The 18,231-nt window shown below is 46.7% G+C and overlaps 1 protein-coding gene across 4 annotated transcripts in view; it reads left to right on the plus strand.

Moving 5' to 3' along the window:
• The window catches only part of Arfgef2 (ADP-ribosylation factor guanine nucleotide-exchange factor 2 (brefeldin A-inhibited)), a 92,602-nt gene that overhangs the window by 67,489 nt on the left and 6,882 nt on the right, over positions 1 to 18,231 (plus strand). For all 4 annotated transcript variants that reach the window (XM_006500484.4, XM_006500483.4, XM_030252278.1 and 1 more), the window contains 8 exons: positions 637 to 767; positions 924 to 1,053; positions 3,554 to 3,689; positions 5,332 to 5,470; positions 5,579 to 5,633; positions 8,233 to 8,347; positions 12,840 to 12,970; positions 17,330 to 17,498. In XM_006500484.4, the coding sequence (XP_006500547.1) occupies positions 637 to 767; positions 924 to 1,053; positions 3,554 to 3,689; positions 5,332 to 5,470; positions 5,579 to 5,633; positions 8,233 to 8,347; positions 12,840 to 12,970; positions 17,330 to 17,498 (1,006 nt within the window). The remainder of the gene's footprint in view (positions 1 to 636; positions 768 to 923; positions 1,054 to 3,553; positions 3,690 to 5,331; positions 5,471 to 5,578; positions 5,634 to 8,232; positions 8,348 to 12,839; positions 12,971 to 17,329; positions 17,499 to 18,231) is intronic.

Below are 18,231 nucleotides of genomic sequence, written 5' to 3' on the forward strand. Positions count from 1 at the left end.
GGGCTACATAATGGACAACCACTTAGGTGTCAGTGCCTGTGAGCCAGGCAGCTTGTCAGTAAAATGGGCACATAGCAAGCTCTTTGTAACTAGTAGTAGCTGCTATTGAGTACTATGTCGCAGTGATTTCTGGAAACACAAGGAATTCTGGGTACTTAGCAGCCGTTGATCATTAGCATCTTTCCTTTTTCTTTTTAAGATTTACTTACTAATTTATTTTATGTATATGAGTACACTGTAGCTGTCTTCAGACACCCCAGAAGAGGGCATCGGATCCCATTACAGATGGTTGTGAGCCACCATGTGGTTGCTGGGAATTGAACTCAGGGCCTCTGGAAGAGCAGTCAGTGCTCTTAACAGCTGAGCCATCTCTCCAGCCCCTTAGCATGTTTCTTAATGTAACATTCACTCTCTGCCCCAGTGCTCTTGTGAGCTGCCTCCCTCTGGTCTGTAGGCTCATGGGAATGACACCTTCAGTGGGCAGGGGAATGTCTCCCTCGGTCTCTGGGATTTCCCCTTCTAGACTTCGGAAGAGAGTTTGGGAAAAGATTGTCTAGAGCCTCAGTCTTTGTGTGGCTGCTTTTCTGACCCCTCCTGCTTGCTTACACTACATCTGAGACATGATTTTCATTTCAGGTGCTGCAAGAGTACACAAGTGATGATATGAATGTGGCTCCTGGTGACAGGGTCTGGGTCAGAGGCTGGTTTCCCATCCTGTTTGAACTCTCCTGCATCATTAACAGATGCAAGTTAGATGTACGCACAAGGTAACTGGATCCCCAAGGCAGCTGGACATCAATGTTAAAATGAGTCGCTTCTTACCCCACCCCAGGTTCACACCTCCCCTCCCTGACCCTTGCCTCCATCTCAGTTTGGCCATTTCTTCCTCACCTTCTCCCTGCTCTCCTTTATTTTTCCCCCAGGGGACTCACGGTCATGTTTGAGATTATGAAGAGCTATGGCCACACCTTTGCAAAGCACTGGTGGCAGGACCTGTTCAGAATCGTGTTTCGAATTTTTGACAACATGAAACTCCCTGAGCAACAGTCAGAGGTGGGTGATGTCTACAGTGTGGCCTGTGAGTAGATGTAATGGGCCCATGGCCGGCCTCCTCCTTGGGGTTGTCTTGCCAGATAACAGGGGTTTAACAACTTAACAACTATTTAAGATGCTTCTACAAGTGGACAGAAGCACTGACCATCTTAGACCAGTGTCAGCTAGTTCTGGGAGATCCCTTTCTGGGAAAAGGGAGAGGAAGTTCCTCATGGTTTGCCCTCCTGGACCTGGACACTGCCTGCCAGCTCTGCAGGCTCATGGCTGCTCTTCTTGTGTGTGCCACGCTCTGACCTGGTCTTGCAGGATCGAGAGCAATGGCAGAGATGCACAGACAAGACAAGCACAGCTGTCTTCTTTTCTTTTTCTTTTTTGTCTTTTTATGACAGAGTTTATTTGTGTAGCCCTGGCTGACCTAGAACTTAGTTTGTAAACCAGGCTGGCCTCACAGTCATAGCTATCCACCTGCCTCTGCCTCCTGAGTGCTGAAATTACGAGTGTGTGCCATCACTACCTGACTGGCCCTTTATTAATGTATTATTTCAGGAACATCATTTCCCCCTCATACCAGCATAAAAATAACATGCACTAGATGAAATATTCCGGATACACAGAGTTCACACCTCTATCACATAGAAACTGAGGCTACCACTATGTTGTCTTTTCCTACTTAAACAGTTTATACAGTTGAAGTCCTAGTGTAGACATTTGTCCTGTTCTTTAATGTTAGAGTAATTTTTTCCTCATCATAAATAGATAGATAAATATTCATTTCAGAAAAATGCTTGTCTAGCATGCAGGAAGCATGTGGTCCGCACGTGTGCTCCAGCTCTAGGGTTTGTTTCTGCAATGCCCAGCCCCCGCATAGCTTTCTACACAGATTCTAGGGGTCTGGGGATTGGACTCAGTCCTCATGCTCGCTGGGCGACGCTCTGAAGTGAGCGTTCCTAAATTCCCTTGTAATTGAGGACAGGAATCCGGGAGGCCTAACTTCTGCATTCATGTCCACACACCATGGCTTGCATGTCTGCAGGGCACTGTGGGCCTTCCCCTTTCCCCACACTATCCAGCCTTTGCTTTCATTTACCTCGGTGCTCTGCACGGGCAGAGGCTCTGCTGGCTGGCTGGCTGGCTGCCACCACTGATCACCACATCTTCCTATTGGGACCTGGCTTTTTGGACCTGGCTTTTTGTCCTGTGTCATCAGCTTTTCCCAGTTGCTTCCTCTTCTGTTTGTTGAGGGGCTGGGTTTGGTTGGTTTTTCACTTGTGTGTTTTGTTTTTGAGGCAGTGTCATCCTCCAGCCTGGGTGGACCCGAAGGTCACTTTGTAGTCTTACTTTTTCATTGGTATCTTTATTTTCTTTTTATTTAGTTTTTTCTGGCTGTTCTGGACTCCATATATAGATCAGGCTAGCCTCAAACTCTCAAAAATCCGCCTGCTTCTGCCTCCCAGATGCTGGTATTAAAGATGTGCACCACCAACGTCCAGCTTAAAACTTTCCTCACACAGTATATTTTGGTTGTGTTTTCCCCTCCTCCAACTGTTCCCACATTCTTCCCGCATACCCAACTTTGTTCTTTCTCATTGTCTTAAAAAACACACACACACACACACACACACACACACACACACACACACACACACACACACAGTGTAACTCCTCACTCTGTATCGCTCCATTGCGGAAAGTGGATTTCCCTTTCCTGGCAACTGTCAGCTGCAGATGGCTTCTTGGTCAGGGGTGGGGCTCTGTAGGCCAGCACCTGTGCTGGTCTTTATTTACGCTATGTTACCAGGTCTTCAGTTTCATTTCCTTCTGGCTTTTATTTTGAGAACCCTATTCGTGACACTTTTCTTTTCTGTCATTGTGTAATCATTTTTATATTTCTCTGGTACTTTTATGCCGTCATTTTTTGAAAGAGTGTGGGGGGGGGCAGGATAAGGTGCTGGGTGACCGCCTCTTTCATAGTCCACTATTACTTTGAGTCAAGCTCTCCTGGTGAATGTGAGGCTCTCATTGTCTCCTCTTGGCAAACCCCAGCGGCGCCATATTCCCTCAGCCCTTCCCACACATGGGGCAATGGGTGCCTGGGACGGTAAGCTTGTTCCAAGGCTGTGAAATCTGAACTCCAGCTCTCGTGATTGCCTAGCAAGTGCCCTCGACTGCTGAGCCATCTCTTTAGCCCGTATGCAGTTGTCTTTATTTTCCCATATTATTTTAAGGGACAGTTTAATATTTGTGAGTCCACAGTGAAGCCTATCACACCATGCAGTTTTCAGAGTCTGAATGTTACAGGGGTGGACATTTTCTTCTGCAAACATTTCCTCACCCGCCTGACTGTTTCTGTAGGATCTGACGGTGGAGAGAGTAGTTCTGAGCAAGCAGAAGCAGTCAGGTTTGAGATGTCGATACTTATGTGAGTGACAGCCAGGCTTGCAAGAGCAGCCATCTTACCCTAGAGATGTTGGTTTTGAAGATTCATTTTTTTTCCTTTCAGAAATCAGAGTGGATGACGACCACGTGCAATCATGCACTGTACGCTATTTGTGACGTATTCACCCAGTTCTACGAAGCTTTGCATGAAGTGCTTCTCTCTGATGTGTTTGCGCAGCTGCAGTGGTGCGTGAAACAAGGTATTCATTAAGTGAGGGAGGGGCAGTGTTTCCTCGTACACAGTCTTTATGAGGAATTAATTTTCTGTCATAAAAGTATAAATGCAATGCCAAGGGTCACTGTGTACAATTCAGTCCACCAGTCCCTTCCCAGGTTGATTTATAAGCACAGTTTAAAGGTGGATTTTGTTGTTTTTGTTTTAAAGGGTGAGATGCACTTTTGTGCTTTAAAGTTTGTTTTTTTTTTAATTCCCCTCCGTTTCTCCCTCCCTCCTTTCCTCCCAGCCTGTGTCTGTCCATCCGTGTGTACATCCGTGTGTCCATGAGCTATTCCCTCAACTCCCTTCTTTCAAGTTTTATGTGTTTGTAATTTTTTTATAGTAAACTATTTTTTAAAGTACTTTTGGAGTTACTATCACCAGCTACATCAGTGACATCTTATTTAGTGGTTATGTGTTCATGTTAGTGTATACCAGATAAAAACCATGTATCCCTCAGACCTGGATCCATTTTGGCCTAGGGCAAAGTTAAATTCAGTTAAGATCTTTTTGAAAAGTGACTCCTTCTTTCCTCCTTCTCTGTGCAGCCTGGCTGTGCTGGAACTTGATCTGTTTAGACAGACTGGCCTCAGAGTCACAGAGATCCGCCTGCCTCTGCAGCCCAGGCGCTGGGGTCAGAGGTGTCTGCCACCACGCCCTTCTGGCGAAAAGGACCACATTTTAAAGGAAGTAGCAAATAGCTGTAGTACTTTGATAGCAAAAACTGGAAAGGTAGTTAGTGATTATATCAGAAACACTATTTTTAAAAACAATTTATTTATTTATTTATTTATTTATTTGGTTTTTTGAGACAGGGTTTCTCTGTGTAGTCCTGGCTGTCCTGGAGCTCACTTTGTAGACCAGGCTGGCCTCGAACTCAGAAATCCGCCTGCCTCTGCCTCCCGAGTGCTGGGATTAAAGGCGTGTGCCACCACGTCCGGCTAAAAAAATTTTTTAAACAAACCAGAGAACTTTATTGAATCCACCCTTCCCAAATTAGGCCAAAGGAGGAGGGTCCCTTTGGGGTTAGCTGATTTTTTTAAAGATTTATGTATTTATGTTTATGAGTACACTGTAGCTGTCTTCAGACACACCAGAAGAGGGCATCAGATCCAATTACAGATGGCTGTGAGCCACCATGTAATTGCTGGGATTTGAACTCAGAACCTTCAGAAGAGCAGTCAGTGCTCTTACCGGCTGAGCCATCCCTCCAGCCCAAAAACACTAATTTATGCATCTTATGCCATTTCCTGTATGTGCGCCAGTTAAAGTAACAAAGCACTCCTCCCCCTCAGCAAAACTGACTAATCATTGTACTTCTTTAAAAAATTTTTTTTTTATTTTTAAAAATTATATGTGCATGGGTATTCTTCCTACATGTATGTCTGTGCACCACGTGTGTGCCGAATGTCTGTGAAGGCCAGAAGAGATCCCCTGGGGTGGCATCCTTCAGCTCTAACAGCTGACTCTTCGTAGCCTAGCTTCATTAAAGCTTACAGGCCTCCAGCTACAATCCCCACCTCTCAGTGTCAGGTAGAGACCATGGACCATCAGACCCAGATCCTGTTTGGTTGCTTTCAGGACAACAGTTAAAGTTTAACAACAGATGCTGTTGAATTTTGCAGATAATGAGCAGTTGGCCCGATCAGGTACGAACTGCTTAGAGAACCTAGTGATATCCAACGGCGAGAAGTTCAGCCCTGCTGTCTGGGATGAAACCTGCAATTGCATGTTGGATATTTTCAAAACCACCATCCCACATGTGTAAGTGCTAAGGCATGTGGGATGTGTCCGTGCCGCCCGGGGCTATCCATCACCAGGCTTCCAGGTGCAGTGGACGCTGATCTCTGCTTTCTCTCTTGCTCCCTTAAGTTTGCTGACGTGGAGACCTGCGGGGATGGAGGAGGAGGTGTCAGATAGACATCTGGTAGGTTCGTTTATTCTCTTCTCATAGCTCAGTAAGGTTCATCAGCCTAGGCTGAGGAGATGGCTCAGTGGGTAAAGGTGCTTGCCACCCAGCCAGTGACCTGAGTTTAGTACCCTAGACCCACATGATGGAGAGAGGGAAGTACAAGTTGTCCTTGGAACCCCTCAGGCACAAAGCCCCCTGCCCTACCCTAGTAACATAAAATAAGCAAATAAAATAATATTTAAAACAGTAGTCAGCCTATGTGTTTTGAAGCTTTTATATGGGAATGAAAAAGTTTACACAATCTAAAATTAATACGCTTGCTGGGTGTGATGGTGCACACCGTTGGTCCTAGCAACCTAGGGCAGAAGAGGCAGAGCTCTGAGTTCTGGGCCAGCCAGGGAATACATAGTGCCCCCAACAGAATCAATAGGCGTTTATCACTTCCTACAAAGTACAGAAAGTATTTTTTAAAATAGTCTCCTGTGGGCAGCAGTGGCACACCTTTAATCCCAGCACTCAGGAGGCAGAGATAGGTAGATTTGTGTGAGTTTGAGACCAGCCTGGTCTATAGAGCAAGTTCCAGGACAGCCAGGGTTACCCTGTCTCAAAACAAAACAAAAACAAAACAAAAGTCTCCTGCAGTAGAAAACACTGTGTGCATTTTGCTTATCCTTGGTGTCTGCACTTGCCATGGACTGGAACTCAGCTGACATGAAGGGGGTGGGTGCAGAGCCTGTGAGCATCTGTCTGTCTTTACGTCTCTTAAGAATGGCCTTCTGGATTCCAGAGTTCGAGGCCAGCCTGGTCTACAAAGTGAGTTCCAGGACAGCCAGGGCTATACAGAGAAACCCTGTCTCGAAAACAAAAAAAGAATGGCCCTCTCTTGAGCTGCATACAGCTCTGGTGAATGTTATGAATGGCTCCTTGCTTGTTGTTTTTCTGAGTTAATAGTGCCCTACTCACCAAAGAGATCATCGCTTTATAATTAGTGTGAAGTCACATAAATTCTGATTTAAAAAACTGTAATTATGTATATATGTGTGTAAGTGCAGTGAGGCCAGAAAGGACATTGGATCCCCTGGAACGGAGTTACAGGAAGTTGGGAAGCCACCATGTGGGTGCTGGAAACAGCAGTGTGGTCCTCTGTAAGAACAGTCAGCGCTCTTAACATTAAGCCAGCTCTTCAGCCCTCAGAGCTCTAAATTAAATCTCACTTTAAAAGTCTTTGTTTTACTACTTCTGAAGGTATGTGAATTTGAGAATTACTGATTTGCATTTCCAAGTAACACTAACATTTCAAAATAACCATTTAAAAAGGATGTGGGTTCGAGGGATGAGCTTAGGTGGTCGAGCATAGTGGCAAGTGCTCATCTCCTGAGCCATCTCACTGTACTCAGGTTAAAGTAAAGCCCGGTATTACACAGCTCTGGTTCTCCTGGGGCTGCTGGGACTCACCCTAGCACTCACCTCCAGGCACACAACAGCAAATGGATTTCTGCAAGTTCAAGCCTAGCCCAATCTATAGAGTGATCAGGACAGTCAGAGCTGTGGAGTGGGAATCTTGTTTCCCAAAACCTAAAAGTAAATAAACATTTTCTTCTTTTTTAATCTGGGGGTGGAGGAGGGTGGGGGAGAGAAAATATGCCTGCTTGCGAGAATAAACTTTGCAGGAGTAAGTTCTGAGTTTCCATCATGTGAGTCTTGGGGATCAGCTCTGGGTCATCAGACTCAACAGTAGCTCAGCTTGTGTTTACCTGCTGGGCTGCCATCTTGTTAGCCTTTCTTTTTTTCTTTTTTTTTTTTTAAAGATTCATTTATTTATTATATGTAAGTACACTGTAGCTGTCTTCAGACAATCCAGAAGAGGGAGTCAGATCTTATTATGGATGGTTGTGAGCCACCATGTGGTTGCTGGGATTTGAACTCTGAACCTTCGGAAGAACAGTCGGGTGCTCTTACCCACTGAGCCATCTCACCAGCCCCCTTTCTTTTTTTCTTATAAGGACATTTAGTTGTGGCTGGCTCACAGGTTCAGAGGTTCAGTCCAGTATCATCAAGGTAGGAGGAGCACGGCAGCGTACAGAGAAAGATGGCGCTGAAGGAGCTGAGAGTTCTACATCTTGTTCCAAAGGGAACCGGCACTTTTTTTTAAATTCTGTTTTTAAATTTTCATTTTAATATCAGTAGAAGAAAAAAAAAAAACAGCTACAACATTGTTGGTTTAATTTTGAACTTGACCTAGTTTTTATCTGTCACACTCAGGCCTGGTGGTGGTGGCACATGCCTTTAATCACAGCACCCAGGAGGCAAGGGCAGGTGGATCTTTGAGTTCAAGGCCAGCCTGGTCTACAGAGTGAGTTCCAGGACAGCCAAAGCTGTCTTGAGAGAACAGAGAAACCTGTTTTGGGGAGTGGGGGCAAGTGGAAAGAAAGAAAGACAGAAAGAGAGAAAGAAAGGAAAAAAATCTGTCACACCCATCTCTATAATGTGTAGAGAAATGTCTTGAGTTTGAATAGGAGAATGTGAAATTTTAACTGAATTTAACATGGAGCCTTGATGTTGAGAGTCGTATCTGCAGAGCAGAACATTGTCATTCTTTTCTGGTTTGCATTAGGATGTGGACCTAGACCGCCAGTCTTTAAGCAGCATAGACAGAAACGCCTCCGAGAGAGGACAGAGCCAGCTGTCCAACCCCACTGACGACAGCTGGAAGGGGGCACCGTATGCACGTAAGACCTTTTATTCTGGGTGTGTTTTCATGTACTTTTTTTAATTGGACAACAATTTATGTGACTCATGTATTTGGAAAGCGCAGAGCTGCCAGAGGATATACCTCCCTCCCTGCCCTTCTCTCTCCTGTGCCACAGTGTTGCCAGGCTTTCTCTAAAGTCACTTCATCCCTATGCCTGCATATACATGCACATACAAGCTCACATATGTGCCAGTACTCACATGCCCCACCCCTATCATGCCAGCTGTGGGACAGTGTGGGCTGTCCATTCTTCACTACTGCATCATTAACTATCCCTACATAAGGTTTGCACATTTTTTGTTTTTGTTTTTTTTTGTTTTTTTTTTGGTTTTTCGAGACAGGGTTTCTCTGTATAGCCCTGGCTGTCCTGGAACTCACTTTGTAGACCAGGCTGGCTTCGAACTCAGAGATCCACCTGCCTCTGCCTCCCGAGTGCTGGGATTAAAGGCATGCACCACCAAGCCCGGCTGGTTTGCACATTTTTTAAAAGATTTATTTATTTATTTACTTCATGTACGTGGGTACAGTGTCACTGTCTTCAGACACACCAGAAGAGGGCATCAGATCCCATTACAGATGGTTGTGAGCTACCATGTGGGTGCTGGGAATTGAACTCAGCTCCTCTGAAAGAGCAGTGCTGAGCCCTCTCTCCAGCCCAGGTTTGCACATTTTTTTCATACTGTTGCCTGCTATCCCAACACATGCATCTTTGTTTAAATGGGTCTTAATAATGGACATTGTGGCTTTATTACTTCATTTGTGACTATCACCCTGTGTACTGTTCTTCGTGACATATTTTAATACATCATTAGTTAGAAAATTCCTAGAAATTAACTAGCATTGATATTTGACAGATGTTTCCAAATTGCCATCTGTTAAGGTTACACCTGTTTGCATGGTCTTTGGGAATACCTCAATAAAATCATATGTCTTTGGGATGATTTTCTGTTTTAAATTATGATTAACAGGAGCCTTTTTCCATGTGTGTGGGAGCCCACTGTGCATCTGTTACACCCGCCTGGGGCTGCGAGTGCCCTGCAAACCAATCCCAGTTATTTCTCTGCTTTGTCTTTTTTTTTTTTTTTAAGATTTATTTATTATTATACATAAGTACACTGTAGCTGTCTTCAGACACACCAGAAGAGGGCGTCAGATCTCATTACGGATGGTTGTGAGCCACCATGTGGTTGCTGGGATTTGAACTCAGGACCTTCGGAAGAGCAGTCGGTGCTCTTAACTGATAAGCCATCTCTCCAGCCCCTGCTTTATCTCTTAATGTTGCTCATGGGGAATTTTACTCTCTCTTTCTGAAAAGTAGCTTTAAGAACTGAAATGTGGACTGGAGAGATGTCTCAGTGGTTAAGACTGGCCACTCTTCAGAGATCCTAGATTCCCAGCACCAACAAGGTGGCCCACAGCCATCTGTAACTGTAGTCCCATGGGATCCAGTCCCCTCTTCTGGTGTGCAGACTTACATAACATAACACACATACACGCAGAAAATACACAAAGCTTTGAAACAAAAGAACTGGACTTGACATAGGGCATGATGATGCCTTAAATACTAGCAGGTGGATCTCTGGATCTGATGCCTTTACCCTGATCTGTGTAGCCAGTTCCAGGCTGCCCTGGGCTGCCCTGTCAGACCCTGTGATGTGATGTGTCAGGCACTGTCATTTACTCTTCTTCTGGCCTTTGAAGAAGCCACTCTGCATTTGAATGACAGGTGGTATAACTTACCAATATGTAGTAGACAGGGCCACACTCACATGCCTTTGGCACACTGAGAAATTAGAACTTCCAAGTGTTGTGCTCCATCTGAAGTGGGGTCCCCTAGCCTTTGTCTTCAGAACAGTCCCACCCCATTTCCCATATACCAGGTTGTACCATAGTAGGATACAGCAGAGTGTGGTCCCACTATCTTTTGAAGGAATATAAGTCACCTGAAATCCATTAAAAAGGCTCCTGGGACTGAGGTACTGTCCTTTGACTCACAGCCAGTCCCCTCCGCAGTCAGGGGAGAAAGGTGTCTGATTTTTCATCACCCCTAGCTAAGGTCATTAGTTGGACAGCGTCAGGTACTAAGTCCCTTCCAGTAGAGCACTCGGAGCAGCTAGATGTCTGTATCTGGCGAGGTGTTTGGCCCCTGCAGTGTCTCCAGCCAACAGGTAATTCTTTCTCCTGCTTCCTAACCTTGCTCCCTCTGAACCCCAGATCTTTACACAGTTTTGTTTTTGAGACAAGGCTCTATAGTTTGGTTTTCTCTCTCTGTGTGTGTGTGTGTGTGTGTGTGTGTGTGTGTGTGTGTGTGTGTGTGAGTGTGTGAGACAAGGCCTCTCCATGCAGTCCTGGCTGTCCTGTGTGTGTGAGTGTGTGAGACAAGGCCTCTCCATGCAGTCCTGGCTGTCCTGGATCTCGCTCGCCCTGTGTGTGTGTGTGTGTGTATGTGTGTATGTGTGTGAGTGTGTGAGACAAGGCCTCTCCATGCAGTCCTGGCTGTCCTGGATCTCGCTCGCCCTGTGTGTGTGTGTGTGTGTATGTGTGTATGTGTGTGAGTGTGTGAGACAAGGCCTCTCCATGCAGTCCTGGCTGTCCTGGATCTCGCTCGCCCTGTGTGTGTGTGTGTGTGTGTGTGTGTGTGTGTGTGTTGTGTGTGTGTGTGTGTGTGTGAGTGTGTGAGACAAGGCCTCTCCATGCAGTCCTGGCTGTCCTGGATCTCGCTCGCCCTGTGTGTGTGTGTGTATGTGTGTATGTGTGTGAGTGTGTGAGACAAGGCCTCTCCATGCAGTCCTGGCTGTCCTGGATCTCGCTCGCCCTGTGTGTGTGTGTGTATGTGTGTATGTGTGTGAGTGTGTGAGACAAGGCCTCTCCATGCAGTCCTGGCTGTCCTGGATCTCGCTCGCCCTGTGTGTGTGTGTGTGTATGTGTGTGTGTGTGTGTGTGTGTGTATGTGTGTGAGTGTGTGAGACAAGGCCTCTCCATGCAGTCCTGGCTGTCCTGGATCTCGCTCGCCCTGTAGGCCAGGATGGCTTGGATCTCACAGAGCTTCATCTGCCCGTGCTTCCCAAGTGCAGGAGTTAGAGGTGCCACCACTCCCCGCTAATCTCAAAGTGAAAATTTGTCAGGGGCTGGAGAGATGACTCAGAAGTTAAGAGCACTGGCTGCTCTCATAGAGGACCTGAATTTGGTTCATATTTCTGCATGGAGGTTCATAACCTGTGACTCCAGTTCTGGTGTCCTCTTCTTGGCTCCGTGAGCACCAGGCATGCACATGGAAAACAGACACACATGCAGGCAAAACACTCATACATACTCAACAACAAAAAACTATTTTAGGTGTTGCTGGAGACTGAACCCATGAATTCACATGCCAGGAAAACATTCTAGCACAGAACGGAGCCTCGGCTCCTCAAAAGCGGGAACATTCTGTGTAGAGGAATGTTCTGTAGTTGTAGACTGTTACACCCATGTTTAAAAACTAGAAGACAGCTGCTTTCTAACTTTCTCTCACTACAGCTATGCAGAACTCCACCCATCTTAGTTCTCTCATGCATTGGGAGAAAGTCTTTTATTTTACCATAGTGGATCATGAATCAGCCAATACTTGTGAGTTGCCCAAAGCCCTGGAGTTGGAGACACAAGGTAGATGGAGTCAGACTTCAGTGGCACAAGTGTCACTGTGGATGTAAACAGGGAAGTCAGGAGGAAGAACTCTGAGCAGTGAAGGCTTTACCACCCCACAGAGCACTTCCTCAGACCCTCCCCAGGAGTGTGAATCAAATCCAGACCCTCATGGGTCCAGTACCCTAAAGAGCGGACACAGAGAAATGGGACATGCAGAAGGCCACACTGGAAAAACAGTGGCCCAGAAACTAAGAATTTAGAAGCGCTCTCCTGCCCAAGCTGAGGTGAGCCTGTCACAGAGGGTGGCTGGCTGGCATTGGCACCCTGCCCACCACATGCGAGGGAGCAGTGCACACTGCGATGCCCGAGCTGTGGCTGACAGTGGAACTTGCTGATGTCCCAGGATCTGCAGTCAGCTCTCAGCAGACCTTGCGATTCCTTCCTTTCCGTTCCAATTTTCCTTAATTTCCCTTTTTCCCCATTCTTCTTTCTTTCTTCCTCTCTCTCTCTCTCTCTCTCTCTCTCCCTCTCCCTCTCCCTCTCCCTCTCCCTCTCCCTCTCCCTCTCTCTCTCTTTCTCTCCCTTTGTTGTTTCATAACCATATTTTTGACAGACATTTCCTGACATTTTATTTAAACTTGCAGTTCAACCCCAATGCTCCTCTCTGCCCTGTCATGGCAGCAGGCGTCACTCTTAGGTCTTAGCTCCAGTGCTCAGGATGAGGAGGCAGGGATTTCATCCATGCCCTGCCGCAGCACCGAGAAGGAGAAGCGCTGGGCACCCAGGAGGAGCTCAGTGAAAAGCGCTAAGTCACCGTCAGGGTTAATCTTTGTCATCTGCTACAGATCAGAAACTGCTGGCCAGCCTCCTCATCAAGTGTGTGGTTCAGCTGGAGCTGATCCAGACCATTGACAACATCGTGTTCTACCCTGCCACCAGCAAGAAGGAGGATGCGGAGCACATGGTTGCTGCCCAGGTAAACACCCAGGGCCTGGGCTGCAACAGTCTTGTCGGTGGGGGGCTGTGAGCAGCATGCTGGAGCCAGCACAAGGGTCAGTCCAAGCCCACCATCCTCGCCTGTATTCAACCCACTTCACAGTTAGAAACATTGTGTCTGTCCCAGGAGACTGGGCTCCAGGACACACATCCATCACAGAGACAGGACACTGAAGTCAGAGGTCTGTGATCCCCTGAGCTACAGTGCCATTCAGATGCCACCCTTCTCTTGGTGCTAGGGGAGCATTATTTATCTCAGGGACGGCTTTGTACTGTCACTAACCATTCCTAACCCGGGAGGCTGTGTGAGTGAGGGCACATGCCTGAGATCCCAGCATTCAGTAGGCTAAGGTCAGAGACTTGCCCTAAGTTCAAGGCCTGCCTGGGCTACAGAGTTAGAGGGTGTTTTGTTTTGCTTTAACAACAACCAAAAAATGTGAGGAGAGCAAGCCTGGTATCGTGAGGCAAGCTTGTAATCCAGTGATTGGGAGGGGAAGCAGGGAGCATCATAAGCCAAAGGCCACAGTTTTGGCTACATGGCCAGTTTGAGGCTAGCCTGAGCTTGTTTCAAAATTCACAAACAGAAAATTAAGCCAGAGGGTAAAAATAAACATGAAAGGGACGGTGTGTATAGAGAAGGCTCTGAAGCCATCCTGTGAGCCACGCACAGAGCAAAAGCAGGGAGCCAGCTACCCTCTGAACTCCTCCATGCTGGACCCCCAGAGGCTAGCATGCTCTGAGTGAGGGGCTGCAGCCAATCAGAAACCTGTAATAGGCAGAGGCTGAGGCCACACTCCTGCCTCAGCCCTGCGTCTTCTAAGAGGATAATTACTACTGACCTTAATACATCTGCATGTTCAAGTCTGTCCATTTTCTGTCTTCTCTTCATTTTTCTTTTCTTGTTTTTGTTTTTGTTTTTCCAGACACGGTTTCTCTGTGTGGTCCTAGCTGTTCTGGAACTCACTCTGTAGTCCAGGCTGGCCTCAAACTCAGAAATCCACCTGCCTCTGCCTCCAGAGTGCTGGGATTAAAGGCGTGCTTTCATTTTCCTTTGTTAACTGTACAGTTTAGTCATTTGTTTTTACAAGGGTATGCAGACACTGCCACTGTCATTTGAATGTGTTGACTCCCTGAGAACAGCACCGTGGCCATCAGTGGTCCACCTTCCTGACCCTGAGAGAGAGTTGCTCCTGACTTTCTGTCTCTGGATTGCCGTGTGCTTTCATTAGCTAGCAGAATGCTTTGGGTTTATTTGTATTACACAGAACAGCAGTATTTCTTTTACATGTGGGTGACTTACCATTCCGCCTTGGCCATTCCATAGTACAGCTGCGCCTCTGGCTACTATGGCTAATACTGGCTATAGCAGTATTATATATCTGGAGATTGGGGCTTCTTATAACCCCAGCACTTCTGCAGCTTAAACAGGCCACCACATAGCAATACTCTTATTCATTAAAAAAGAAAAATGAACCCTGGCCCCAGCCTTTAATGCCTGCACTTGGGAAGCAGAGGCATGTGGATCTCTGTGAGTTCGAGGCCAGCATGGTCTGTAGAGTGAGTTCCAGGACAGGCAGGGCTAAACAGGGAAACACTATCTCAGGAGGAAGAGGAGGAGGAGCAAGATATAAACATTCATTTTACTGTTATGTACATTTTATATCAGGTTTTTGTTTAGTTTTTATTTATCCATATATTCTCATGTATTTGAGCTCTGTCTTCATATACATCAGATCCCATTACAAACATGTGATGCTGGGAATTGAACTCAGGGCCTCTGGAAGAGCAGCCAGTGCTCTTAACTGCTGATCAGTTTTCCAATGGACATGTTTCTTGGGTAGATCCTACAAGCTGAATTGCTTGATCATGTGATGATTGTATGTTTAAGTTTCTGTGAAGTTTCGAAAGTTTACAAAGTTTGTCAAAGTGGGGACATGGGTCCACACTCCCACCACACCATGTGGGGTTCTCGTCTGCAGCGCCCTCCAGTGGTGGTCGCTCCACTGTCTCCCAGTTTTCACCCTCACGTTTCATGCTCTTCATGCTTTCCTGCAGCTGCCTCTCTCCCGCCCTGCCCCGCCTCCCAGTGCAGCTGTCTCCTTCTCCTGTTGCCCCCACCCCCACTGTTCGCTGTTATCCTCAGTAAATCCCTCTTTTCTTTCTCTTCCTCACCATTTTAACTTACTGCTTTATGTCAAGACCGTCACGTGGGTCCAGCATATGCTCACTCCTTACGGGAGAGGACCAGACTCTTCTCTCCCTGTCTGCATGGGTTGTCAGTTTCTTTCTTTTAAATTTTGTTTTGTCTTGGGTTTTTTTTTTTTTTTTTTTTTTTGAGACAAGGTGTAGCCCTGGTTGTCCTGGAACTCACTTTGTAGACCAGGCTGGCCTCAAACTCAGAAATCTGCCTGCCTCCCAAGTGCTGGCATTAAAGGCATGCGCCACCACAGCTCAGCTGAGCTTTCTGTTTCTTGATGGTCTTTGAAACACACACACACACAAAAAAGAAAAGAAAAGAGGTTCAGGGTCCCCAATTTTCTTTGTCCTCCTTGGCTTTGAACTCTCCAGTTCCGGGTCACCCAGACTGAGGCTTACACTTGTGTCTGGTGATTTGTGGCTTGTCTTTGTCCAGTCCACCTGCCTTTATAGCCCCAGTGCAGGTAGAGGTGCTCAGCACCATGTGTAGCTATAGAACTATTTCTTAAGAGGTTTGGTGGGGTTTCCTTTTTTTTTTTTTTTTTAATTTTAATTTTATGTGTGTGGGTGCTTTGCCCGCTGCCCAAGGAAGCCAGAAGAGGGCATCAGATCCCTTAGAACCTGAGTTAGAGCCAGTTGTGAGCTGCCACGAGGGTATTGGGATCAGCCAATGCTCTTCAACCACTGAACCCTCTTTCCTGCCTCTTTAAGAGGTTTGTTTAAGTGGCCAGGTGGTACACACTTGTAATCCGGACACCCGGGAAGCAGAGACAGTGGATCTCTGTGAACTCTAGGCTGGCCTGGTCTACTGAGTGGGTTTTAGGAGAGCCAGGGCTATCTAAAAAAGACCCTGTCTCAAGGGGGAAGAAAAGAGCGCTTTATATAAAGTTTACGCTTAGATCCTTAAATGTATTGTAGTTCTTGTTAATGGTTAAGGTGGGACCTGGCTTTTGTCTCTGGCATGTGATGGTCACATGTCCTTGGTACTGTCTGATACAGTCTTTTCTTTCCCTGGTGAATTTTCCTGGCACTTGTGTTAGAAGTCAGTTTACCATCAGTATAAAGCCTGTTTCTTATGTCTCAGTGGTGGCTGATTCACTTGTGTGCCAGCACCACACTATCCTGATTACTGGAGCATTTTTAGCGTTTGTTTTTCAAGCTGGGTATGCCATCCCTCCAATATTTTTCAGTATTTCAGCCCTCTAATACACTTTCAAGTTTACCTGCCAATGCAGATCATGTGTGGAGTTTAACATCAGCTTTGTAAAATAGGGTCTCACTGTATAGGTCAGACTGGCCTGGAACTTAATGTGTAGCCCAGACTAGCCTTGACATGAATTGCAATCATCCTGTCTTAGCTGGGATAGCAGGTGCATGTCTGAATCGGCTAGGGTTTTGGTAAGGACTGCTTCAGAGTTACAGATCAACTAGGGAAGTTTTACTGTCTTCTCTCTTCAGCTTCTTATGAAGGCTACAGCCGATTCCTAGAAATCTCTAGAGATACAGAAATCTCTGGGTGTGTCTCAGATTTTAGGCTCCACATTGACTAACAGTTTGGAGCACTTTATACATGTTTATCTGTTTTTCCTTTGGAGCTGACAGCATTCACAGGCTTGAGGGATCACCTGAGCTCTGAGGACCAGCTTGGCTCTGCTTCCCTCTCCCTGCCTTTCAGTATGCTTGAGATTCGGGCCTTCTGTCACAGGGAACACATTTGAAAAGACATCCCCGCTGGGCGTGGTGGCGCACGCACACCTTTAATCCTAGCACTTGGGAGGCAGAGGCAGGTGGATTTCTGAGTTCGAGGCCAGCCTGGTCTACAAAGTGAGTTCCAGGACAGCCAGGGCTACACAGAGAAACCCTGTCTCAAAAAAAAAAAAAAAAAAAAGGAAAGAAAAGAAAAGAAAAGACACCCATGGTGCCATGTGAGGTGCTGACAGTACACCCCACTTAGGCCACAGAGACAGCACAGGAGCGTGGGCCTCTGAGCTCAGCACCACAGTCTCTCAGGATGTGGTTCCCAGCCAAAGACAGACTGAGTGGAAACAGTTCCAAGCGAGGCTCTGGGAGACCTGCAGTGCCTTGTCTGCCTTCCCAGAATGCCACTGAGCTCCTCACTCACCATCTTGTCTCTCCTCTCCAGCAAGACACCCTCGATGCAGAGATCCACATCGAGACGGAGAATCAGGGCATGTACAAGTTCATGTCCTCCCAGCACCTCTTCAAGCTGCTGGACTGCCTGCAGGAGTCCCACTCCTTCTCCAAAGCCTTCAACTCCAACTATGAGCAGCGGACTGTCCTCTGGCGAGCTGGTGAGGCACACAGGCTCATGACAGGCCATGCTGGCCACTGCCCTGCAACACCAAAGCCTTTGGAGAATTCTGATACTTTATATGCCTTTAATTTTATATTTTGCTTTTTATGTGTATGAGTGTTTTGCCTGCATTTATGTCTGTGTCCTACATGCCTGGTGTGCAAGGAGGTTAAAAGCAGGGACCAGATCCCTGGGCAATGGAGTTTTAGAGTTGAGAGCCTCCATATGCGTACTGGGTACCGATCCTGAGTGGTCTGGAAGAGCAGCCAGTGACCTTAACTACTGAGCCGTCTCTCTAACCCATATTTTTATGTAATATTTGTTTTTTCCAAGGGTGGAAAGTGTAGGAGTTTTATTATTCCGAACTTTGCATAGGCCATTACAGACTTTTGTTGCCGTCCCCTTAACATTCTCCCCAGATGCCTTGTTTTGTTGAAACAAAATTATTTTTTGCTATCACCCTGGCTAACCTAGAATTTGCTGGTAGCTCGGGCTAGTCTGAAACTCACAGTAATCTCCCTGTCTCAGCCTCTTGAGTACTGAGATTATAGCTGTGTGCCCCTGGGCCTCATCCTAGGGTCTTTGTTTGTTTCTTTTTTTGACACAGGCTTTCTCTGTGTTGCCCTGGCTGTTCTGGGACTCACTCTGTAGACCAGGCTGGCCTATCTACCTGCCTCCTGAGTGCTGGGATTCAGGTGTGCACTACCATGCCTGGCTTAAGTCACTGTCTT

The sequence above is a fragment of the Mus musculus genome, chromosome 2, assembly GCF_000001635.26.
Source record: "Mus musculus strain C57BL/6J chromosome 2, GRCm38.p6 C57BL/6J".
NCBI classification, from domain to species: domain Eukaryota; kingdom Metazoa; phylum Chordata; class Mammalia; order Rodentia; family Muridae; genus Mus; species Mus musculus.